At 46.0% G+C, this 25,027-nt stretch overlaps 1 protein-coding gene across 7 annotated transcripts in view; it reads right to left on the bottom strand.

Moving 5' to 3' along the window:
* The window catches only part of TNNT1 (troponin T1, slow skeletal type), a 28,559-nt gene extending 3,858 nt beyond the window's left edge, over positions 1–24,701 (bottom strand). Inside the window, exons 1-10 of one of the 7 annotated variants that reach the window (XM_033170134.1) lie at positions 24,620–24,701; positions 16,323–16,372; positions 14,085–14,098; positions 13,362–13,385; positions 11,923–11,955; positions 9,755–9,776; positions 8,029–8,089; positions 6,928–7,044; positions 1,607–1,684; positions 685–798 (exon numbers count right to left, since the gene is read on the bottom strand). In XM_033170134.1, the coding sequence (XP_033026025.1) occupies positions 685–798; positions 1,607–1,684; positions 6,928–7,044; positions 8,029–8,089; positions 9,755–9,776; positions 11,923–11,955; positions 13,362–13,385; positions 14,085–14,098; positions 16,323–16,351 (492 nt within the window). In that variant the 5' untranslated portion in view covers positions 16,352–16,372; positions 24,620–24,701. Of the gene's footprint in view, positions 1–684; positions 799–1,606; positions 1,685–6,927; positions 7,045–8,028; positions 8,090–9,754; positions 9,777–11,922; positions 11,956–13,361; positions 13,386–14,084; positions 14,099–16,322; positions 16,375–24,616 lie in introns of all 7 variants that reach the window. The other 6 variants (XM_033170135.1, XM_033170137.1, XM_033170136.1 and 3 more) reach the window with 6 other exon arrangements.
* Between the last annotated feature and the right edge of the window lie 326 nt (positions 24,702–25,027).

Raw genomic sequence — 25,027 nt, 5'->3', positions numbered from 1 at the left:
AAACCCTGCAACCCCAGAGTCGCCCGCGACTGGACTTAATGGCCGGGGTCCCTTTACCTTTACCTAGGGTGAATTTGGTCTCTCCAGACTGTTCAGCCCACATCTCCCTTTCCCTGTTAGAAACACCAAATATCCCCCAAACTTTAATAAAGAATGGGAAAAAATTATAATTTATCTGGGAGACCACTGTAAGCAGATGAAAACATTAGCAGGATTGCAATAACACTTGTAATGTAGCAGACACCATGCACAAAATGGAGTGACATAAAATATGGATTACTGAACAATATGCAGTTGAAAAGGTTTACAATCGGACTCATGGAGGGGAAGGTGGGAAGTCCAGAGATTCGGAGAAATCTCTAAATGTGGGTCTGTATTTTGTATTGTTATAATTCTACACTTGTAAAATCAAATGAAAATTGTTTCAAAAAAGGCAAAAAAAATCAAAAAAGAGAAAAAATAAGCACCAAATATCCTATAGCAACACTCCCCCCCCCCCTGCAAAGCACATCCTCTACCATGAAGCTATGGTTTTGCAGTGAGGAATTAGCTAGTACTGTACACCTCTAGAACACGTCCAATTGGATGGCATGCGAGTGATTGAAATATTAGGAAGCAAAGCAAAGCAAAGACTGGGATTATCCAAAAGAGTAAATCCCTCCTTACTATTACCCAGCAACTTACCTTTACCAGGTACCCGCCAAAATGAGCACCCATATTGGATAGCACTTTCTTCTTCTTGGCATCATCTTCTGCTCGTTTCTTGGCCTCCTCCTCCTCCTTCCTCATCTTCTCTTCCTGCACAGGGCGACCGTGTGGAATCCGTTATCCAGTGACAGAACGGGGCAGGGAACCTTTTTTTTACAGATTGAGGGTCACATCCCCAACTGGACCGCCACCCAGCGGTCACATGACAGTGGTGGGCGGGGAGGAGGGGGAGGAAATGTGTGCCAAGCAACCAATATAAATCTCGCCTTTTGTAGAGTGGGCTCATTTCATACTCTCCAACATGTCACCAAGTCAAATCAGCACGTGCATCTTCCAGGGCCGCACTCCTGTGGGAGCCACATGACTCGCACAAGATCATGACCTGCCCCCCAAACGGGCATCTTTCGGTGCCCTGCTCTCGTGGGAGCCAAAAGGGGACATCCTGGGAGCTGGTAAATCTAGGATGTCCCACTTAAAGTGGGGCAGTTAATGGGTATGCCCAATGGTTTTTGTTTTAAATAGAAAAAGGTGAAGTTGTTAGAGTAAGTGCCACATTTTCAACATTTGCGGGTGGGGTGGGGTGGGGGAAGGTTCCAGTACTGTGTACCCTTGGATACCCCCAGAAAAACAGCACCCGTAGGTAATTTCTATGCCCAGGCATTACACACCCCTGTCTGCCCTGTCCAGGAAACCAAGAGGCACTTCCAGAGCTCAGGCATACGTTCCAGCCAGGCCAAAACAGGCACAGAGCATATGAAGTGGAGTTGGTGAGAAGTGTAGCTTGGGGAGAGTCCCCAGGGCCGGGCAGAGAACCCTGGAGGGCCGCATTCGGCTCCTGGCCTGAGGTTCCCCACCCGTGAGCTGGAATGGGAAGCCGCCAGGCGATGGCAATACTCACGGCCAGTTTGTTCTGCCGCTCCCGTTCCTTCTCAGTGCGAACGCGCTGCTGCTCCGCACGTTCCGCCCGCCGATGTTCCTGCCGAAGGACACGAGAAACGGCTCAGGCCTTTGCAGTGCTCAAGGAGAAACGTGAAAGTGACTTTGCAGACAATACCAACAACTAGGCAGGAGAAGCTTCTGGAAAAGTAAGAGCTGCTCAACAACAGAACTTGGGAAATGGGAGGCTCTCCTTCGCTGGATGTAGCTGAGCAAAGGCCAGACAGGCACCTATCTGGGATGTTGCAGTCCAAGGGTTGCCAACCCAGAGAGAGTGAATGCCATGGTACCCATGAAGTCTATCTTCCCTCCCTACCCTGAATGGTCCTGTGGAACACCCTTGTCACTTGGGATAACCATGTATATGACTATTTCTCTTTTTTTCATATTCTTTTTATTAAGTTTCACAAATATACATTATATTTACAATTCATTACATATTAATCATCATATATTTTGGCCTCTTCGGGCCTGGACTTCCAACAATCCTTCCGTCTGGTTTCAGCAATACAAATTCCTTTGTTTTTATATTTATTCCATAAATTATTGCTTTTATCTTCATATCTTAGGTAATTAATCTCTATTTCATCATACAATAATATTTATTTTCGACTACAGAGCTTCCTGTAATCCTATCAACATATTAAATTGTGTATATTTCTTTAAATAATTTGTAAATTTTTTCCAATCTTCAATAAATTTTTGGTCTCGCTGGTCTCTGATTCTCCCTGTCATTTTATCCAGCTCCGCATAAGTCATCATTTTCAAAACTCATTCCTCTTTTGTCGGCAAGATTTCCTGTTTCCAATTTTGGGCCAATAAGATTCTGGCTGCTGTTGCCATATATTGGAACAATTTTGTGTCATCTTTTTTAATTCCTATACCTGTTATGCCCAATAATAAAGACTCTGGTTTTTTGGCAAAGTTATATCCTAGTATCATTTTCATCTCATTATAAATTTCAGTCCAGTAGCTTTTAACTTTTTGGCATTCCCACCACATGTGGTAGAAAGTTCCAACCTTTTCTTTGCATTTCCAGCATTTGTTGTCACTTTTATGCATTTTTGCCAATTTTGCTGGCGTTATATACCACCTATACAACATCTTAAACATATTTTCTTTCAACGCGTTACAAGCCGTAAATTTTAAACCTTCTCTCCAGAGTCTTTCCCAATCTGCCATCATAATATTATAACCAAAGTCCATTGCCCATTTAACCATAACCGACTTCACCTCCTCGTCTTTCAATTCCCATTCCAGCAGATTTTTATACATTTTGGACAATGTTTTGTGATTATTACTAAGTATTTCAATCTCAAATCTTGATTTAACATCACTAAAGCCATATTTTTTCAGATCATTTCTAAATAGTTCGTTTATTTGATGATAATGTAGCCAATCATTTACATATTCTTTAACTTCTTCATATGGTCTTAATTTCCAATTTACTCCATCTTTTTTTAGTAGCATTTCATATGTTGGCCAGTTCTCTCTCATATTTGTCTTTTTTAAAGACATCATCTCCAATGGTGAAAGCCACCACGGAGTCTTTCTTTCTAATAGATTTTTGTATCTCTCCCATACCTCATACAGGGGTTTTCTGAAGACATGGTTACCGAATCCTTTGTGTACCTTAATCTTATTTTGCCATAGGTAGGCATGCCAGCTGAATCTATTGTCATGGCCCTCAATGACTATTTCTCATTTTCCAGCGCTGGTGGACCAGCACTCTTTTTGTCACACAACCTGTGACATCTGAATGTTCTTCAGTAGATTCTGCAAGAGAGCAACCCCGTTGCTGTTTTGGATTCGGTATCTAAGATCTTATGCCTACACAGCTAACCAACCGCTAGGTGGGAGCAAAGAACAACAATCACGGTCTGTCTTTGTGTTTTTTGTGCATGCCGTACTGGCTAAGGCTCGTGGCAGCTGTAGTCCAAAAACATCTGGAGAGTCCAAGGTTGGGCAAAGCTGCCCTAGAGAGAGAGAGATCCTAGACCCCCAAAGTGCATTCACCCCAAACATAGACTTCACTGTTCTTCTCTCTCTCCCCCCTCCTTCCCCTTCTTTCCAGCTACCAACATCTGTCTCAGACTCCACCTGTTTGTAAAAGTTTGAACCTATAGATTTATTTTTTTTAATGAGCCTTTTGCAGATCTGAGCACCGTTCATATTTCTGGGCGCCCAACAAAGAGATGGCCAAATAGCTAAGCCTGGAAGAGGGGAAAATTAAAAGGGGCGGGGGAGGTCAAAAAGGTAATGAAAGGAGTAAAAGCAAAATAGGAGAGAAGGTAGTGGTTTAAGAGAGAGGATAAGCTTCCATAGAAGCCTTTTCATACTGCACAGATCTGCACGCGATGCCCCTGCATATCTTGAGAGCAAGATGGGGAGACCGGGGCTCCCCAGACAGAGGTGCACCTAAGCTCCCTTGCACCCTTGGCAGGGAGATGTATCGGTGCCCACCCCATCCCTTGTGCCCTTGGAAGAGGAGCCTGCACACCTTGCCTGGCTACCCAGAGCAGGGAAGGAGTGGCCTGGGTAGCCTGCGGATGGGCAGACGGGCTCCTAGTCATTCCAAGCCAGAGTGGTGAGGCCTGATTTTTGTGTCTCCCTGTGCTTGAGACCTTGGCTCCGACCCCTAGGTACGCCGCTGCACCCGGATGTCACCAGACTGCAGCTCTCATCACCCCTAATTGTTGGCCTCACTCCCTGTCGTGGTGGGAGCTGGAGGACTCCAAGAGCATTTGGAGGGCCACCAGCTCCCCCAACCCATCCTTTAGACCCAGACCTTGATTCTTCCATGCTGTGACTTTCTTGGCTGCATCTGTGTCAGGCTTCAGGGAATCTGATCCCACCCCCACAGCAGGCTACCAGGAATAGACAAACAGGGAGAGTTCTTACCAAAGTCTTTTATTCAATATTCACAGAGAGAGGCTTAGAAACGCTTAGTAAACTCCACACACACCCCTTCTCTCCACAAACGCCAACAGCACCACCCACCTTACGGTGGCTGCTTAGGGCCATTTGTATCTGATCCCTTTGCTCTCCTACTTTCAATGTTTGCCGGGTTCTGGGAGAAGGGGGTGGGTCTGGGATGCTGTCTAGTGATAACGTGTCAGTCAGCTGCTCTGGCTCTGCTTCCCCCACCTCCTCCTCTCCCATTATTGCCCAACTCTGTTCTTCATCTACCTATGAGCCGTGACCTTCCTCAAAGCACTGTTGTAAATCTATACTGTCTTTCTCTTTTCTGGAAGGTTTTTTTTTTGGGTGGGGGGAGAGGTGGTCTTCACCATTCCTCCTCTGTACAGTCCCTGACAGTCTGGTACTCTATGTATGGTTTTGTCTTTCCTGCTTTTTGGTAGCCAGAATGGCTTTTCTAAGCCAACCCAATGGGTTTGGTTAATAATAATAATAATAATAATAATAATAATAATAATAATAATAATAATAATAATTTATTTATACCCTGCCCATCTGGCTGAGTTTCCCCAGCCACTCTGGGCAGCTCCCAACTGAATATTAAAAACACAATACAGGACAGCATTAAACATTAAAAACTTCCCTAAACAGGGCTGCCTTCAGATGTCTTTTAAAAGTAAGGTAGTTACTCATTTCCTTGACACCAGATGGGAGGGCGTTTCACAGGGCAGGCACCACTACCGAGAAGGCCCTCTGCCTGGTTCCCTCACTTCTCACAGTGAGGGAACCACCAGAAGGCCCTTGGCGCTGGACCTCAGTGTCCGGTCTGAATGGTGGGGGTGGAGACGCTCCTTCAGGTATACTGAAGCCGTTTAGGGCTTTAAAGGTCAGCACCAACACTTTGAATTGTGCTCGGAAACATTGAAACAGGCCCCTAAAATCATAGGCTCGCAAGTGAACCTTGGAGGTTATCCCGCTCAACATGCAGCTCGCTACATGATTTTCAGTACACGATGCAGCTACAAGATTCAAATATTGCTGGGGAAAGTGTGCCAATTTATATTTCGAAAGGCCATTTCCCGTATATCTCTGGGACTGGACGAATGCACTTTACCCACATTTTGAAATGTCTCTTAAAAATACCTCTCAGGTCCTTATCTACACCAGTGCTGGGTGAACCAACATACGATTGTAAGTCAAGTTGCCTGTAAAAGCATGAAGCAGATCAGACCCTTTGATGTAATCTTGAAGAACAGGTTGCGTCTCTCTCTTGTATAAAAATTTGCCTTTCTGTGTAACCTTTAAAAACTTCTTTTCCCTCTGGGCAGCTTCTTAGCCGTCAGCATTTCTTATCCTTGCCACCCCCCACCCCCCAATACCCCTCCCCAACCCAGTATTTGTATTTTAGGGCCAAACTGGACATGGCAATGAAGACCCCTGAACCGCCAGTCTCTTTAAATTTCTGGGGGGAAAAGCAGCTATCTGTACTGATATGTTTTCTCAAATGGAACAAATAGCAGTGGGTGCTGGGACAGGTATCAGAAAAGTAACATGGAGAAAGTGTTAAAGAACACCAGTGGAATTGTTTTTCCTAAGTGCAAGATGGGTAGTGGTGGTTTCATTTCAGGGGTGTGTGTGTGTGTGTGTGAGAGAGAGAGAGAGAGAGAGAGAGAGAGAATTAAAGCTCTCATGGGCTACATCCCCAAGTCACATCCAAGCTATACATTTGAAGCCCATCTGCGCCACTTAACAGTCATGTCTTCCCCCAAAGAATCCTGGGAAATTTATTTACCCTTCATAGAGCTACAATGCCCAGCATCCTTAAACAAACAACAGGGTCCAGGATTCAAGTGGGGGAAGCCATGACTGTCAAAGGGGTGGAAGAGTGCCTTAAATGTGTGCCAGTGGACATTGCCTCCCATGTCTACAACTAAACAAAGGAAAAACCACTATGTGGTTGCCGCGACACCCTTAGAAGTAGGTGGTGTGAACTGTTGGACACCCTTAGAAGTAGGTGGTGTGAACTGTTGGACCGCTGGCCAATTTCAAATGAGCCACCCAATGCAGGGATGGGGACACCTGTGGCCCACCAGATGTTCTGGGACTCCCAACGCCCATCAGTCGCAACAGCATGGCCAACAGTCAGGGATAATGGGAGATGCAGTCCAAAAATGTATGGAGGGTATCAGATTGGGGAAGACTAGAGATGAAACTGGTGGGAGATTTATTCAGGTGTGGACAGTCTTGTGAAATGAATGGGGGCCAGTCTACACACAATATACAAGTGTGTGCGTGTGTCCCGCACCCTGACCAGATGCCCCTCTGTTCCCAGCTTCCCACAATCCTTTGCTGCCCGGAACTCACAATCCTTGACATGAGACCAACGAGCTCCTCCTCTTCTTTCTTCCTCTGCTCAAAGTGCACATCAATGAGGGTCTGCAGCTCCAAGAGGTCCTTCTCCATACGCTTGCGGTGGATGTCCTGTCCATCAGGCAGAGGGAGAGGTTAGCTTGAAGGGGATGAAAGTCACCCAGATAATCCTGTGCATGTCTCTGTGGGTTGGCCTAGGGCGGACCCTTGAAAGGTATTATATGGCAGAAGAAAATTCTACTTGTTGCTGCAGGACTTCTAACAGTACAGGAGGGCATTCGGTCTTGCACAGAGACAGACCACAAGTCTCCTAGCGCCTGCTTGCCCACGATCTCTAATACGTTAAGGCCAAAGTTCATGTTACACACTGCAGGCATTGTCTTTAAAAATTAAAAGCACATATAAATGGAAGAAAGGACTGTTTAATGGTTAAATTTCCATTTCCAGCTATTTTTCCTCTTAAGAACCACCTTGTTTTTCACCCATGGGGGAAAAAAAGGATCCGTATTATCACCAGCTAGTGCAGGGGTCAGCAACCTTTTTCAGCCGTGGGCCAGTCCACCGTCCCTCAGACCATGTGGTGGACCAGACTATATTTTGGGAAAAAAATATGAATGAATTCCTATGCCCCACAAATAACCTAGAGATGCATTTTAAATAAAAACAGAAATTCTACTCATGTAAAAACACCAGGCAGGCCCCACAAATGACCCAGAGGTGCATTTTAAATAAAAGGACACATTCTACTCATGTAAAAAGACGCTGATTCCTGGACCGTCCGTGGGCCGGATTTAGAAGGCGATTTGGCCACATTCGGCCCACGGGCCTTAGGTTGCCTACCCCTGAGCTAGTGTCTGTAGATGGACTATAAACGTGTTTATAGTTGCTAGCAGAGCACCAGGTCCCCAATTTGTCATGTGAGAACCAATTTAATTACTAAGGTTGACCCAGGAGGGCATCTGTGTTAGTTGGCTAAATGCCTGGTCTATTGGCAGAGGCTGTTGGTTTGAAAGACTTGGGGCTATCTGGGAAGTGATGCAAAAAAGGAAAGAAAAAAGCGGGGATTAGGACAGTTTAATAAAGCAGAATACTCACATCGAAATCTACTCTCTCCCCCTCAGGGATTTTTGGAGGAGCCAACTGTGGAACCACCGGCCTTTGTGCGCAAATACAGACAAGGAAATAAGAATATAATTAATATCTGAAAATGCTACTGACCTTCTCTCCCCACCCCACCCAAAAAAACCCTGCCAAAAATTAATGCAAATCTCTGCTACCACTTCCCTTGAATTAGACATGTCAGAGCTAAAATGAATTGCTGTGAGTGTGTTTTGTTTTTGGGGAGGGGGAGAGAGAATTTTTAAACTTGCGTATCAAAAAGCAGAATCTCCAAGTGCCAATTTTGTGTTGGGTTGTCCTTTTTTTTCTTATAGAAGTATCAATACTTATTAAACTTATTCATCACCTTAACTCTCTCTTTGCAACGTACAGTAAAAAAGAAATGTGTTATGTATTGAAGTTCTCACCCTAGGCCACTAGGGGTGTTGTGTATATAGTTTCACTCTGCCCACCGTGGCTGCAGTTCTCACTCAGGTCCACAACATGCAAATGAAGGATTGAGAGTGCCATTCACGGATTGGGTAGCTAGAGAGAGTTGTTACTGTTGCATGTTACTGAGTACTATATAAGCAGGCTGGCCGAGCCCTTCAGTTGAGTTCTGTTCCAGCCTGAGAATAAAGACAGCTGCTTGGAGAATCACTGGGTCATCTGCTATGTCCACCCACTACTTAATAAACTGCACATCAAACAGACAAACAACTGCATATAAAATTTAGAATTTAATTGTAAAAGCATCAGTGCAGTCACAACAAGCTGCTCTAGTGACCACACAAAAAGTCATAACATATTTATTTTTTGTAAAAACCATCTCCTCCCAACTACATAACATGATCACTATGAGATTAATCAGCTAATCTAATTGAGCCTCCACAGAATCAACAGTTAAAAAAAAAATCAAAGCCCATCAGCACTCAAAAGGTTTCGCAGAAATTCCCAGGTGTCAAAAAAGGTTATTTATGTATGCCACTACTGCAGCCTGAGTTTCGTTAGTCCAAAAATGGAAAACAAGCGAGGTCCCAACCAAAGAGGAATGGCAACTTAAACTGATGGAATATGTGCAGATTGTGGACCTAACATATAGAATAAGAGAACAAGAAGAACATACGTTTAAAGAAGGTTGGGAAATGTTTATTGAATATATGGGCTGGCGGGAATTGGGTACATTTGAAAACCTGGGTGGCATTAAGATAAATTCAGCAGTGGAAATAAGATTTGATGGATGTAATAATGGAATACTGAATGGTTTAGTTTATATAAAATATGCAGGGATTTATGCTAAGCAAAATGAACCATGGAAAGAGAAGAAGGGATGTCACCGATATTTTAAGGTTGTTTAAATGAATATTCTAAAATGTAAAACAGAAAATTTAATAAAAATTATAAGGGGGGGGACACTCAAAAGGTTTTGGGGCCTTTTAAAAACTAGACATTCTCTAGGCAGTGATTCAATATAATTACTGTACAGCGTTCCCTCACTCTGATGATACTATCCTAGGCAGAAAACCCTGTTGACTTTCAGCCTGTCAGGTCACTTACAAAGACGCAGGAGACTCTGACCGGGGGAGGGGGAGGGGGCAGCATGGCACCAACTCTGCTTTTGTGTACACACTGCTTGTTCCACCCTCCAGCGAGAATGTCAGCATCCAATGTTCCTGTGGTCAATGAACTTCTGTGGGAAAAGCACCTTATACCTGTTGCTTACCTGGGCCTGGGGCGTTCTTCCTCTGCGAGAAACAGAAGGCAAAGAATGGTCATTAACAGATGCGGAACAAACCGTCAATGGGCTGTACAAAGATAGCCAGCTCCAAAAACTCTGGAGGGCAGGAGGAGGGGTTGGGGAGCTGGTGTCTGTAGCTAGAGCTGAGAAAGGCTTATGCATGAAACCCTGCAGAGATGCTGTCGGTCAACACAGTATGGAGCTAGAGAGACCAATAGGCTGACTTGGTATAAGGTAGCTTCTTACATCCCTGTGGCTGTCAGCAAGGCACTGCCTCTGGAGCCCTCCCAGCTTCCAAGAATTAGATACCCGCATTGAGAATTCTCTCGTGCTGCCTCCAGCTGTCCTGCGTGCCCCTCTGCAAAGTGAGAACAGCTCCCCTGCAGGGCTGGTGGGCTCTTGGCCAGGATTAGGAAATGGCTGTCTTTGCTGCCCTCCGGAGCTAGTTGCGGAAGTGGGGTTTCAGCTACCATTGGTGAAGCACAAACCGTTGCATTCTCACAGAGATATACTGTACTTTTCCGTGTATAAGACAAGGGGTTTTTTTTTTTTTTTTTAAATGAAACAATTGCGTAAAAAATTGGGGGCCGTCTTATACACGGATAGTGCATAGGGGGGGATGTGGAATTGGTTGCTGCCGCGAGCCGGAGATTGTCAGTGGCTATTGGGCGTGTTATTGGTGGCTGCGGCAAGGGCTGGTGTTGATTGGCTGTCACTGCGGCAATTGGGCGGGTGATTGGCGGCTTCTGCCGGCGAGGGGACAGACAATAGGTGGATTTTGCAACGTGTGCGAGTGGTAGCGTAGGTCAGGCGGGTGAGCGATTTCCCCCAATCCCAATTTTGGCAGGTGAGTCCAGGCAGACACCAGACAGAAGACGGTTTTCATGATCATGGTCACAGGCATGTCCATAGGTACTGGAAAATATCTTTTACCCACATCTGGGCTCAGATATGTTGCCTCCCTTATAGACATGATGGGGGTACACATGTTCTCAACACAGATACATAGAGAAAACACGTGACTTGCATGTATCTAGAACATGTGTGGCACACGGACAACACCAGAGGCCTGTAGATATATCTCCGCAAAATATATCAACAAGGCATATTCTGTTAGGAACCTGTGCACACTGTCCTGTTTTGAGGGGTGTGGATGGCTGGGGAGATTACTTCTTGGAAGTCAGAAATACATCATGGGAGCTGCCTGAGGTGTGTGCTTGTGTAAATAAAGCAAGCCGTTAAACTGAACTCATAAAGGTGGCCAGGCGTGGCCTTCCATATGCACTTGACACCATACTTAGGCCAAGTCTACTATGCATCAGAATGAGGCAGAGCTTTTGGCCTAGTATTTCATGCGAGAAGGACAAAAAGAAAACCCCCTCAAAGACTGAGGGCCGAAGGTTGGCTAGCCTTAATTTAGACAAAGCGGCCAAGGTATTTTCCCTTGTAAAACCTTGTGGCAACTTGTAAAAGCACCAGAGCTCTCCACATTCTCCTGACAGTGTTTCCTGGACCAGAACACCCATGATAATAATGTCCTTGGATATTCTTGGGTAAAAAACAAACAAACCCATAGCTGCCGCTATGGATGTCATATGGCAGAGAGCAGATCTCATTTATGAATGCTCCCCTACATTAACAACTCTTTACAAGTAAGACAGACAGACAGACAAACTAACTAATTAACAGCTAGTACAATTGGACCTCTTCAGGCCTGGTGTCTTAGCTGCATAATGGCAGATAAATGTTTCTGTAGGGGAGCACTCAAAAGCAACTCTTCACCCACATTAGGAATGAGGAATCTATGTTGTTGGACTGCAACATCCATCAGCCCCAGCCAGCACAGTCAATAGCCAGGGATGATGGGGGTTGTACTCCAACATCATCGGAGAGTCACAGGTTTCCTAGTATCTAAGATACAGCCTGTTCTATCACCTCATCATGTGTAGAGCAGGGCATCAGTGACCGTGTGTTTATGCTCTCTATCCAGCCATTTGCCTGAGGTTGTGTGGCCTAGCTCTACCCATCACCAGGTGGTGACATGCCAGATTTTGCTGGAGAGGAGGGGAAGTAACGTTTTGACTTGCCCGCTCCTGGTTATGTGTCCCCGTCCCCACCCCCAAAAGGAAGAATGGAGTGAAGAAGAAAGATACCTGGCTCAGCAGCCTGCTCAGGTTCGTCAGCCACTGCAAACAACATATACCACAGGGGTCAGGAGGACGGGGAACACAGATGGAGCAAGGATGAGGTGGAGCAAGGAGAGAGAGGGAAGTTGTAGGGTAGAGACCCAATTAATGAGAGAAATGAAAAGGCAGATCAATCCATCTACAGCAGAGGTGAGGAAGCTCTAGTCTTCCAGACATTGTTGGACTCCAACCCCCATCATCTTTGGCCATGCTGACTATGGCTAATAGGCTTTGAAGTCCAACAATTTCTGGCAGGCCAAAGGTTCCCAACCCCTGATCTACAGGATGTGGATAAAAAAAATGAGAGGGAAATGTCATTAAAATAAAAAAGAAGACATTAGCCAAGGGGGAAAGAGGAGATATGTAGGCCACTTCTCTCCATTCAAATTGAGAGTAATATTGTTTGTTTGGCCTTAGCAATGTCCCCATGTAAAAAAAGAAAAAAGAAAATAGCATTGGACCCAGTTATGACACAGAGTTATTGCACATATGTCAGGGGCTGAGCAGAGGAGGAGGAATGGTGGAGACTGCCTCTCCATCTTGACCCTTCCAGGTAGGAGGAGGAAGAGGAAGACAGTATAGATTTATAACAGTGGTTTGCGGGAGGTCACATCTCAGAGGCAGATGAGAAAAGTTGGGAAATAATGGCAGAGGAGGAGCAGGCAGAAGAGCAGCAGCAGCAGCTGGCTGACACATTGTCACTAGAAAGCATTCCAGACCCACCACCTCCCAGAACCCGGCGAGCCTTAAAAGTAGGAGAGCAAAGAGCTCAAAGACAGAGGGCACTTAGCACCACCTGTAGAGGAGGTGAAGATGATAATGCATGAGGAAGTGGGAGAGATGGGGAGAGGTGGAGATTCACTCAGGACAACGCCATTATCCAAGAGACTGGGTTCTATAGCCTCTCTCTGTAAAGTTTGAAATAAAAAAGGGCTGTAAGAAACTTTTCCTTGTCTTTATACTTTCCTGGGCTGTCAGCCGGGAGCCGCTGACAGCATCCTGACAACACGTGGCACTCAAAAAAGTGGCCTGTGAATTTCATAACAGTAAGGGAGGCTGAGCCCTTATGAATCATCCCAGGCCGAAAACCAGAAGGGAGAAAATTTGTGAATGACAGCAGGCAAACCTTTCAGGCACGGGGGAGAGAAACCAGACATCCTCCTGTGTTCACACAGGCCCCCTTTTCCAATGGAAACAACCCCATTCTCCTACCAGAGAAATGGAGCCCTGACCCCAACTCTTCTGAATCTTAGTCACTAAGATTTGGAGCGACCATGGGGGTCAGGAACATTATTGGTTCTCCACTAAGCAACACTGTGAGCGTGCCTTAGGCCTAACAAACAAACAAAACAAAGGATGCTCAGCAGGAAAAGTAGGGAGGGAATAGACGTGTGACATCACCTCACCTTCTTCTTCAGCTTGTTCCTCTTCTTCAAGAAAAAGAAAGAGAAAGAGAGAGAGAGAGAGAGAGAGAGAGAGAGAGAGAGAGAGAGAGATACCAAAGAAAAAGAAAGTGAGACAGAGGGAGGTTATCAGTTTGGCAAGGGTGGTGTGAACAGATATGGGACAACCTGTTTACCCAGCATTCATCATAATTTGTTTGGAGGGAGATTAGATGACGTTGACTGTTTAGTGATTTTTTTTTGTGGGAAGATTAGATGACATTGCACTCAGCTGGTGTGGGTTTCAGTTTGGTTGCTGAGGGAAGGCTGGGCAAACTGGTCATGGAAGAGGCAGGCAGAGAGGAACCTGGAGGAGCAGAGATAAAACTTTGTTGTTGGTTGTTGTTTTTTTAAAAAAGAATGAATCGGGAAAAGGGGGGGGGGGAAGATGCTACTCAGATAAATTATACCTTCCCCGTCCCTACCCACATAGCTGTGGAATGCCATGTGTGGCTTATAAGGGAAGAACAATGAATGGCTAGCATTAAGAGCTGTCTGCCTGGAAGCACCCTAGGAATGCCACCAGGAAAGACAACAAATCTGTTGATAAGCAGATGCCAGTATATAAATTTTTTTTAGTGCCTTAAAAAAATAATAATACAAAACAAAACACCCACAGCCAGAAAAGATTGTGGAAAAGATCACAACTGATCATGAGTATTAATGGATGCCTTAGGAATGTCTTACCTTCTTGCTGCTCCCTGGTGTGTGGGAAATGGGGTTGGCAGGGAAAGAGAAGGAGAGAAAGCAATGGAGACATATATTAATGTGTCCTTGATGTTGAACTGTGGGCACATCTCAACACCATACAGTTAAATAGCCTTGAAACAATTTTGAAATGTACTTTCAGATGTTATTCAGACTAACATATGTGTTTTTTATGCACATTTTACTCTGGTACGTGCATTTTTGTATGCATTACTTGGCGTTGCAAAATTCAAAGGGAGACTAGTTTTGGTTCACATGTTGTTTGGAAAGGGTGGTCTAAACCACTGAGCCTCTTGGGCTGGTGATTGGAAGGTCAGCAGTTCGAATCCGTGAGACGGGGTGAGCTCCCGTTGCTCTGTCCCAGCTCCTGCCAACCTAGCAGTTTGAAAGCATGCCAGTACAAGTAGATTAATAGGTACTGCTGCGGCGGGAAGGTAAACGGCGTTTCCGTGCTCTCTGGTTTCTGTCATGGTGTCCCGTTGCGCCAGAAGCCGTTTAGTCATGCTAGCCACAGGGAAAGCTGTCTGTGGACAAACACCGGCTCCCTCGGCCTGAAAGCGAGATGAGCACCACAACCCCATAGTCACCTTTGACTGGACTTAACTGTCCAGGGGTCCTTTACCTTTACCTACCTTGTTTTGGAAAATGTGAATTCTTTTAAATGAGAGCTGAATCAGATTTCTCCCCCATCCCTAGTGATTGGGGTACCAACGCATGACTTTCATTTCATGGGCAGGTCAGGCTGGCTGTATTCAATTCTTTATGCAGCATTTTTGGTTGTTAAATGTGGACACCCTCTCGCCCGTCCCTCAAGTCAAGCTAGACATTGTGAGGTGTGATCAAATCTCTGCTAAAGTCTTCCAACACAGTTTGAAAATGTGTGTCCCACTTCACCTTGTAATTTCCTGTGAAGCTTCTTCTCTTACTCACGAAGAATTTCTTATAGATCTTTAGGGCATATGGGGCACTGCCCCCCAACCCCGCCCTGACCTCACCCAGCTTCCACTTGCCGGCTTTCCTACCTACAGTCAGTCCAGGGAGTGGCACTGCTGTTGACCTCCTCCTTCTTCCTCCTCCTCCTCTTCCTCCTCCTCCTCCGTTTCAGTGCCGCTTTGCAGAACTCAGCAGGGAGGGACATGGGGCAAAATTTGAACTGGTTGCTCTGCCTGTCTTTCAGCCTGGATTCAGACATGGCATAGCCCTGGGAAGTACAGCAATAGCAGGACTGCAGGAGGAGCAAGCAGCTGTGATAATTGCTCCAGGACTGCAGGAGGAGCAAAGCAGCTGTGATAATTGCTCCAGGAGCCCACAGGTTTGGTTGTTCAAACTAAGACATGGTGTGGCTTAGTGTGAACTCTGATCTGATTTTAATCCTAAAATACACTTTTTGGCTCGGGGGGTGGTGGTGGAAAAGTCTAAATACACCTTTTGGTACTTTATTTGAGCAAGAACTATATCACACAACTTGGAGAATTGAAAAATCTGAAGGATAATTCTGTTCCAATCTATGTATAGTCCAGGATGTACAAATCATGTGTTTATCTTAACAATTATTATTATTATTTATTGAATTTATATAGCGTCCTATACTGGAGGTCTCAGGGCGGTTCACAGAACAAAATCAAAATATTAAACCACAAAATATATAATCAAACAAAAACAAACAGCAACCCAATTAACCCCCCCCCCAAAAAAAACACCAAAGGGCTGGTTAAAATGAACATTTTTGCCTGGTTGCCTAAAGGTGTATAATGAAGGTGACAGGTGAACTTCCCTGGGGAGAGCATTCCACAGATAGGGAGCCACTGCAGAGAAGGCTCGTTCTCGTATTGTCACCAATTGGACAACTTGGGGAGGAGGCACACGAAGGAGGGCCTCAGAAGATGACCTCAGGGTCCGGGTAGGTTTATATGGAAAGAGTCGGTCCTCGAGGTTTTGTGGTCCTGGGCCATTTAAGGCTTTATAAATCAAAACAAGCACTTTGAATTGGGTCTGGAAACTAATTGGTAGCCAGTGCTGTCAGACCAGGATCGGTGCAATATGCTCAAACCGTCTTGCTCGGTGAGCAACCTGGCCACTGAATTCTGCGCTAGCTGAAGTTTCCAAACCGTCAATGAATTAACAATGAAGTCCAAATGAAATTCTTATCCACCTCTAACCCCAACTTGTGTGCGTTCTTAATTACACATGTGTAAGCGCAGTCTGGATATTACTTACTCCTCGTACTCGGCTTCCTCATCAGACATGGTGGTGGTATTGGGTTTCACCTGGAAGAGAAGAAAGAATCTCATGGTTTGGCCGGGGCGAGGAATGCATTGTGGCATTAAATTTCAGAAACTCTTCAGCAATGACAGCAGGGGAACTTGTGAATAAAGAGCTAAATATGGCTATCTTTGATTGATTCAGCTGGAGGTTCCGCCCCCCCCTTCTCAACAAACTGGCTTATCTTCTGGAGAGTAGCCAAACCAGGGCAAAAATTAAATAGGAGATGATGGCAAGGGCCAAAGGTCATCGCCATTCATTCCAGCCCCTTCCCCGGCAGTTCTCCTGAGAGCCCATCCTAATTCCATCCGGAATCCCTTTTCCCCTTTTATGGTACGAACTGCAGGCCAGGGACAGTGGACAGACAAAGAAGGATTGTGATCAAAGATTGGAGCAGGCGGGGTATGTTGGGGGCAAGGTTAGGGGCGAGAATAGTTCCAAGCCTTCCATCACAATCTATTTATAACCATTGTCACTGCATGGCTCAGTGTGGAAGGGAACAGAAGGTATTCCCCTTGTAGGAAGCAGTGGCTCCCATCAGGGATCCTGGTGGGGGGTGGATTTAGGGCGTTGCAAGTGGGTTCTGAAGGGCGCAGGTGGCACTGTGGTCTAACCACAGAGCCTAGGGCTTGCTGATCAGAAGGTTGGTGGTTCGAATCCCCGATACAGGGTGAGCTCCCGTTGCTCGGTCCCTGCTCCTGCCAACCTAAGCAGTTCGAAAGCACGCCAAAGTGCAAGTAGATAAATAGGTACCACTCTGGCAGGAAGGTCCGTGCGCTGCTCTGGTTCGCCAGAGGCGGCTTAGTCATGCTGGCCACATGACCTGGAAGCTGTACGCCGGCTCCCTCGGCCAGTAATGTGAGATGAGCGCCGCAACCCCAAAGTCGTCTGTGACTGGATCTAATGGCCAGGGGTCCCTTTACCTTTTGCTAAGTGGGTTCTGAGCTGAGGGGACACAGTCTTAGAGCCCGGTAAGCAAGGTGCTGGGTTTGGGGAAGGAGGCATGAGGCCCTGACGTGATATCCTCCTCCCTCCTTCCCAAAGCCTAGTTAGCGCCTTTCCAGCTACAAAGCCACCACAAGCATTGATGTGAGTGCAGTGCTATAATAATCTCGCTTTCTAGCCAATGTTGAAACATTGTACCGGCAGGAAGTGATCTGATGCAAAGATATCACCGCACACACCCACGCCTAAAGGTACGTAACTGTTTAACCCCGATGGCTTCACTCCAAAGTAAACCTGTTGGTGTGATAAGGGAGTTTCATGCCACATATTCAAAACCAGGCTGGCGTGAGGTGCCTGAAGCTCAAGCAACTACGTAGTTCAGGGACGGGGGAATTTTGTGGCCCCACAGATGCTGCTGAACTGCTCTTCCCATTATCCCAGACTACTGGCCATGCTAGCAGAGGCTGATGGTCGCTGGAGGACAACAATATCTGGAAGGCTAGCAGCTCTCCATCCTTGCCTAGTTCCAAATGTATAATGGCTGGTGTAGACTGCCATCCTTCGGTTGACTGGTTAATGAGGCTTCTAGACTTTGGATTCCCCTGCGACTGTCATGGGAAACCAGCAAGTGAAACAGGAAGCAGCTTGTACAAAGAGGATCCTCTTCTTTTTGGGTTTGTGCAGTGGATGCTAATTCCCCCTGCTGTATGTTTAAGATCAGTAGTGACTTGCCTGTCTCCTGGTATTTGCCACACAAAATGATGTGCCAGTCACCCAGCAGAGCATTGCAACCTCCCTGGTAACATTCCAGTATTTGATGCTGTAAAATCGGCAGGCGGTGAGACCGATGAACTTTGAGACAACCCTCCTCTGTGATTCTGTGTAGTGCTCTTGTTGGAATACAACTCCCATCATCCCTGAACTCTGGCCATGTTGACTGCGGCTGCTGGGAGTTGGGGAGGTTGGGGAAGGCAATATACAGTAGCCTTGGATCACGCTTAAACCGTCTGGATAATGGCTAGAGCAGGGCATCTAAGAAGTATAGACGCTGATCAGGTCTGCATTCACCTTAGGCTTCTAGGAAAGAGATGTCCTGGGTCCATGGCAGAGGCCACAAACTCACCAGTGTGCCTTGGCTAGTGAAAAGGGCAGATGCACAAACCAGTCCTAAGCAAGTTGACTCAGAAGCAAGCCCCAATGGTCAGGGATGATGGGAACTGTGGTTGATCTGGAGGCCGCAGGTTCCCTTACCCTGCTTACTTGGATATGAAACTCACCAGTGAAGTATATTTGCAGTTAGCTTCAGACAAAAGACAATCCTTTTTTTGGGGGGTGGGTACAGCAGATAATTAATTTATATCAATCACAAGATGCAGGAATAGCCATCCGGTCAGGTATCTTAAAAAGCAAAAAAAAAGATTCATGGTTCATCCCAATGGAAGCTCCATGTAAAGAGGCAGTGTACAGCAGATAGCCGGGCACAAATGGGGAATGCCAACCCCTATGTGTGGTGCTTGGGAGTGCCCAGAGGCACTTAGCAGGCAGCCATTGAAGCAGAACTCTGGATTAGACTGGCCTTGGCATCATCCAGCGAGACAATTCTTTTTTTTGTGTTTTTATGTGCCAAGGAATAGCTGGTCCATGTGGTATGGCATGCCCCCCCATGCCTTCCCAAAGTCTCAGTTCTCGGGTTTCTTTTCACAGAAGGCATGGCAATTAAACTACTTCATGTTTACAGGCCGCACCACGAGCTCCTTTGTGCAAACTGGTTCAAGTCATCACCTCCTCTACCTCAAGTTCCCTTACCTGCATAATGGATGTCAACAATGCCATATTTCACAGGATTGTTGTGGGGGCAAGCACGTGTAAGGTTGGAAAAGCTATTTACTACTTCTGAGGGGGGCAGGTGGGTGACAGACGACCTGAACCCAAGACATTTTGGCACCTGAGGGAGAAAAATCCACATGGTGCTTTGAATTGTGTGTGTGTGTGTGTGTGTGTGTGTGGAATTAATTTCATATGACCAACAAAACAAAAATACGACGTTCAAAAATACAAAAGCACAAGTATTTAGAAATTAGTGGCCCTTCAAAGGTACCTCACATACTCCCCCCCCAGACAATTACATGGCAGGGCAGGCCCCAATATGAGAGTCAACAGGAGATGGTGCTGAGAGGATTACTTTGGATCGGTTGGTGATCAATTTGGAATGCAAACAAGTTGCTTTTTGGGTTGGTTGGTTGGTTGGTTTATAGAATGGCATTTTATTCTGCCCCTCTCCAAGGAGCTCTGTTTGGCAATGGCAACACAGGAAGACCCTCATTGTATCAGGCCTATGGCCCACCTAACTAACATCCTGTTCTGATAGTGGCTGATGTTCCAAAGCATCTTGGCCGGCATTGGATACAAGCGCTTGACTCGGTGGCTGCTGATCCATTATGGCTACTGGGACTCACGCTGCCCTACCCACCTCACTCTGCCTTCAGCTAGCCCTCACCTGGCAGCTCTGCTGGTACTGGCTCTGGCGCCACCTGCTGTTGGCCTCCTACCTCTTGCCCCATTAGTCCCAATGGGCACCAGCTGCCACTGCCTTGGCCTGTGGGGTCTTGTTTTCTGCTCTCCCTGAGGTGGCAAAATGTCTCGGACCAGTCCCGTAATAACCTACAGGCTTTGGGCTTGCGCAGAGGGCCATTGTGGAGCACAATTTCCCTGCCCTTCCTGTGCCCACTGGGGCTTTGTTCGACACAGTTGAGGTGGTGGCAGTGGGAGTGTTTGTCCTGAGGCAGCTGTTGTGAAATGTCCACAGATATTTTGGAAGTCTCCTCCATTGTTTCTCAGCGTCCCATTTGAGTCCCTTCCTACTATATCTTTAAATAACCTTGACCAGCTTGGGCTGGCATCTTGCATCCTGCCAACCCAAAGCCATCACCTTCCCTCACAGGATTCACTGTTGTGCCAAGCAAATTTAATCTACCTCATGGAAAAGCTTCAAGAACAAACAAACCGGGGGAAAAGCCCCTTACGGTCATGCCGCCTTTTTAAAAGCCCTGATATGGTTTTGAATGATATCTTTCTTTCCATATCCGGGGAAGCAAATCCGACCTTACCATATGCTTGCTGCCACAAAGTATATGAATTGTTTTATAATTTGTTTGCTTACATCTCTAAAGGCAAACATATCGAGCTACATGTTTGGTAAGCTTCCCTGTGTGCAAACACACAAGATAACTTAACCAGACACTAAGACTCTGACTAGACTGGAGCTGCCAAAATGCAGCAGTTAGAACATATCAAGAGGGCATCCAGCTCAACCCCATAGATGATGATGATGATGATACTAATAATAATATTTATACCCCGCCCATCTGGCTAGGTTTCCCCTGCCACTATGGGTGGCTCCCAACAGAATTAATGATGATGATGATGATGATGATAATGGAATAAATGACCCTCAAGAATAGCCCACATTTGCTTAATTCAAGAGCAGTGTAATCCCAAACCCGTGGTACCTCGGGTTAAGAACTTAATTCATTCTGGAGGTCCGTTCTTAACCTGAAACTGTTTCTTAACCTGAGGTACCACTTTAGCTAATGGGGCCTCCCGCTGCCGCCCCCCACGACTTTCTGTTCTCATCCTGAGGTAAAGTTATTAACCCGAAGTACTATTTCTGGGTTAGCGGAGTCTGTAACCTAAAGCGTCTGTAACCCAAGGCACCACTGTACTGTGAATTAAATCCCACTATATTAAATGATGTTTTCTTCCTACAAAGGCTACATAGGATAGCAGTCTTAGCCTAGAACTAGGAACCCTCAAACATAGCGAGCCTCAGAGCACAGTAAGGTCTCCCTTATAACATTTAGCATTTGGGTAGCATTTCAGACTGTTCCAAGCACTCTGTGCTCATTAATTATATCAGTATCCCCTATAACAATCCTGTACGGTAGGTTTCAGGAGAGTTTGTTGATCTTCAGTGAAATGATATTATTATGATCAATAAAGGCAATAATAATAATAATTATGCAGCAACACCACTACACAGCATTTAAGTGCGCATACAAATTAGTTTATGTGTGTTATGTCAGCGATCATCATGACAGTCTTATAGAAAGCAGGCCATGTTCTCTTCATTACAACAAAAAGCCTGTGGTCACTAAGAAACAGCATCAAACGCAAGGTTATTGGACAAGGTTATTGGATCAACCCTAACCATTGGCTATGCTGGCTGGGGTTGATGGAAGTTGGACTTCCACAAGATCTGGAGGGTCACAAGTTCCAAATCCTTGATCTCTGGGGTTCAGAGCACCTTCCCCCACTCCAGCAAAGGCAGACCTCGGGGTCTCAAATTTCAGTGGCACCCTGTGTGACGCCAAAATCCGCCCCCCCGGCTCTCACCACTGAAATTTGAGACCCCGAGGTTCTACATCATTGTTGTGGCACCCTGGTCATGTTCCCCCAAATCTTCCTCTGCCTCCAGCATTTGACAACTGGAAATAGGGACATAGTTCCCTAGAAATATGCCACCACCATGCTAAATATACCTCAGTATGTGTCGTGAAATAGCAGGTAGTGTGTGAACTATATGGTGCCATTAGTGTCCATGCCCAGGCATTTATATGCATGTGATCGAGAGGCATGATGGTGTAGTCACTTTAAGGGACCCTGCAGAGGGAGATGTACCCTGAAGAACGATATCCCTAGCAACTTGGACTAACAAAATATTCACAGGGCACCCACAACATGCCATACTAGGGACAGTGATTTACCTGGGATAGGGAACACAAAGAAATACATGCATAAATTGGAACAGTAAAAAGGAGGAAAGGCGGTCTGCAGCAAAATGTTGTGGTGTATCTTTACCTCCTTATCGCAGTGCTCCTATTCAGGGTTCCAGCCAGCAAACTCTGTTTTCCTTTAGGATACTATAAGCCAAGGGGTATCTAACATGGTGCCCTCCAGATATTGTTAGACTCCAGTTTCCCTCACCCCAGCCAGCATGGCCAGAGTCAGGGTCAGGCATGCTGGGAGTTGTAGGTCAACAACACCTGGGGGCACCATGTTGGCTAACCCTGCTGTAAGCTGTAAGGAGCTCAAATTGGGCACTCCACTCGTTCCCCGACTGAACTAAAACAGGGATTTCGGAGTTCAAGACTTGTAAGTGATGAAATCAGGAATGGGAGAAATGTTTGCCCAGAGCTCCCCCAGATGACATATTTACTGAGCACTCATCCTGATTTGTTTGCATGAAGCTTAATGCTGATTATATCTGGTCTTTATTGAGTATTTGGTTTGATTTGTTTGCAGGGAGATGATACTACAACGAGCACTCACTCTCTGTTCTTCCTGATCTGCTTGTAGGGTGTTTACATTTCAACTTCTCCTGGTTTCTCATTTTTCTACTCTTAAATTCTGTTATCCACATCACCACAGCATTTTGTGATTTTTTGTGTGATGAAAAATTCACCAGCATTTTAGTGTGAATTTCTCCTAATATTCACATTTGTATGCAATTTTGCCCAATTATATACATTTTCCGCAAGCGATTTCCCCTAACGGAATGTGTCTTTCTTTGTTATTTTCACTTATATGCATTTATATGCACACTTTACCCTGGTATTTGCTTTTTCTCACATGTTACTTGGCTGGGGAACTGCATTGCAAAATTTGGCGGAGGGCGAATTTCACGATGTGGCTGCGTTTGGATTCACGTATTGTTTTTGAAAATGAAAATCAGGTAGCTTCACCTTTAAATGAACATATAATCCAATATCTCCCTCATCCCAAAACGTTACTTGTTCCTACAACCTATACTTTTCAGTGCATTTCCCATCACTTTTCTAACCACAAAAGTCTTACTCTTTTTTTAATTGCACAAACCTAAAGTTCAGATCCTGAAGTTGAGGCTCCAGTACTTTGGCCACCTCATGAGAAGAGAAGACTCCCTAGAAAAGACCCTGATGTTGGGAAAGAGGGAGGGCACAAGGAGAAGGGTACGACAGAGGATGAGATGGTTGGACAGTGTTCTTGAAGCTACTAGCATGAGTTTGGCCAAACTGCGGGAGGCAGTGAAAGATAGGCGTGCTCTGGTCCATGGGGTCACGAAGAGTCGGACACGACTGAACAACAACAAAGTTCTGCTGAAACCTCTCCCATTCAATAATAGCAGAACATTAGCAAACAGGTTGCCTTTTGCCATTGACGCAGTTCCATGTGCTCTGCTATCCTGCCGTGAAATGGGCTGGTTGCTTATGGGCTTGAGGAAGAAGGTTCAATTGTTTGTGGCTGAATGCAAACATGGAAAGTATTTGAGGCCGAGCTTACGAACTCAATAACTTCATTTAATTACACAGAGGAGGTTTGTGTGGGGCTCATGCTTTGCCCAGAAACCACTTTCTGTGACCCAGGAGCTCTGCCTCCCTACTCCTAGTGGCATGTGAAAAAGGCACTCTGCACATGTTCAGCAGTGCTCTAATCTGTTATGATTGGTTGGACTGCCCCGCTGATAGCAGGTCCCATGGGCAAAGGACTGGCAAATGATTCCCAATGAGCTTTGAGGGAAAGAGTTAAATTATCGGGGGAAAGAGGGACGGAGTTTGGAAAGAAACAGATTAAGATATGAATTGTAAGGAGGGGAGGCTTGGGGCCATTTCCTCAGTGGAAAACCACATGTTTTGCATGGGAAAAGTCCCGGGTTCAATCCCTGGCATTCTCCATCTGGAAGGAATCTCGGCCAGCAGGGCTTTTCCTACTGGACAACCTTGAGCGCCAAGACCAGTCAGAGTAGGCTGGATGGAAGAATACTCCATCTGGTCAGCTTCTTATTTTCCTCTAAATGTGCGCATGGGTCTTCCAAGCACAGACTTGCTACTGAAAAACCTCACCAACAATCACATTTGTTAGTTTCTCACAAAGGAGTCAGATAAGAACACACACACACACACACACAAAAATTCCTTCCAGTAGCACCTTAGAGACCAACTAAGTTTGTTCTTGGTATGAGCTTTCGTGTGGTATCTGAAGAAGTGCGCATGCACACGAGAGCTCACACCAATAACAAACTTAGTTGGTCTCTAAGGTGTTACTGGAAGGAACTTTTTAATTGTTGTTTTGACTATGGCAGACCAACACGGCTACCTACCTGTAACTAGAACTATGGGAGGCGTCACATTGAGCCGCATGAAATGGGATAAGAACACAGAGCATCTCAGCAGCCCTTCCTTCGGAATACAGAGTCCTGCACCCCAGTTTTACAGATCAAGCTACACACACACACACACAGAGAGAGAGAGAGAGAGAGAGAGAGCGCTCACCTGGAGATGGGCAGTCCAGAGATCCCACTTCCCCTCCACAGGCGCTGGCTACTGCAGGAGCCGAAGTGTGTGTGCGTGAGGCCTTATAATGAGGTAACCAGACACCCCACCTCACCCCCCCACCCCTCACATTTAGAGGATGCAATTTGCCGAGAGGAAAACGACACTGGCATGTGAGTTCATCTCTGCATTCCTGGGGCAGAACGTTCACGGTCACAAATGAGCAGAGGAATCTTGTGTGAGCAACATTTTCTTTTTGTTGCAAGCTAGAAACCCTTTTCAGACGTTCATGTGAGGGCAAGAGTGAAGTGTGTGAGAAACAGAGGACGTCACCAAAGCAGAACATCACTCTGCTGCTGAACATCATGCTTTCTGCAGGACACCCGTTGGGAGCACCCACACGTCCTT

The sequence above is a fragment of the Lacerta agilis genome, chromosome 14 (genome assembly GCF_009819535.1).
Source record: "Lacerta agilis isolate rLacAgi1 chromosome 14, rLacAgi1.pri, whole genome shotgun sequence".
In the NCBI taxonomy this organism is placed as follows: Eukaryota; Metazoa; Chordata; class Lepidosauria; order Squamata; family Lacertidae; genus Lacerta; species Lacerta agilis.
The sequence above is the reverse complement of the archived record's forward strand: the minus strand, read 5'-3'. Positions and strand labels throughout refer to the sequence as shown.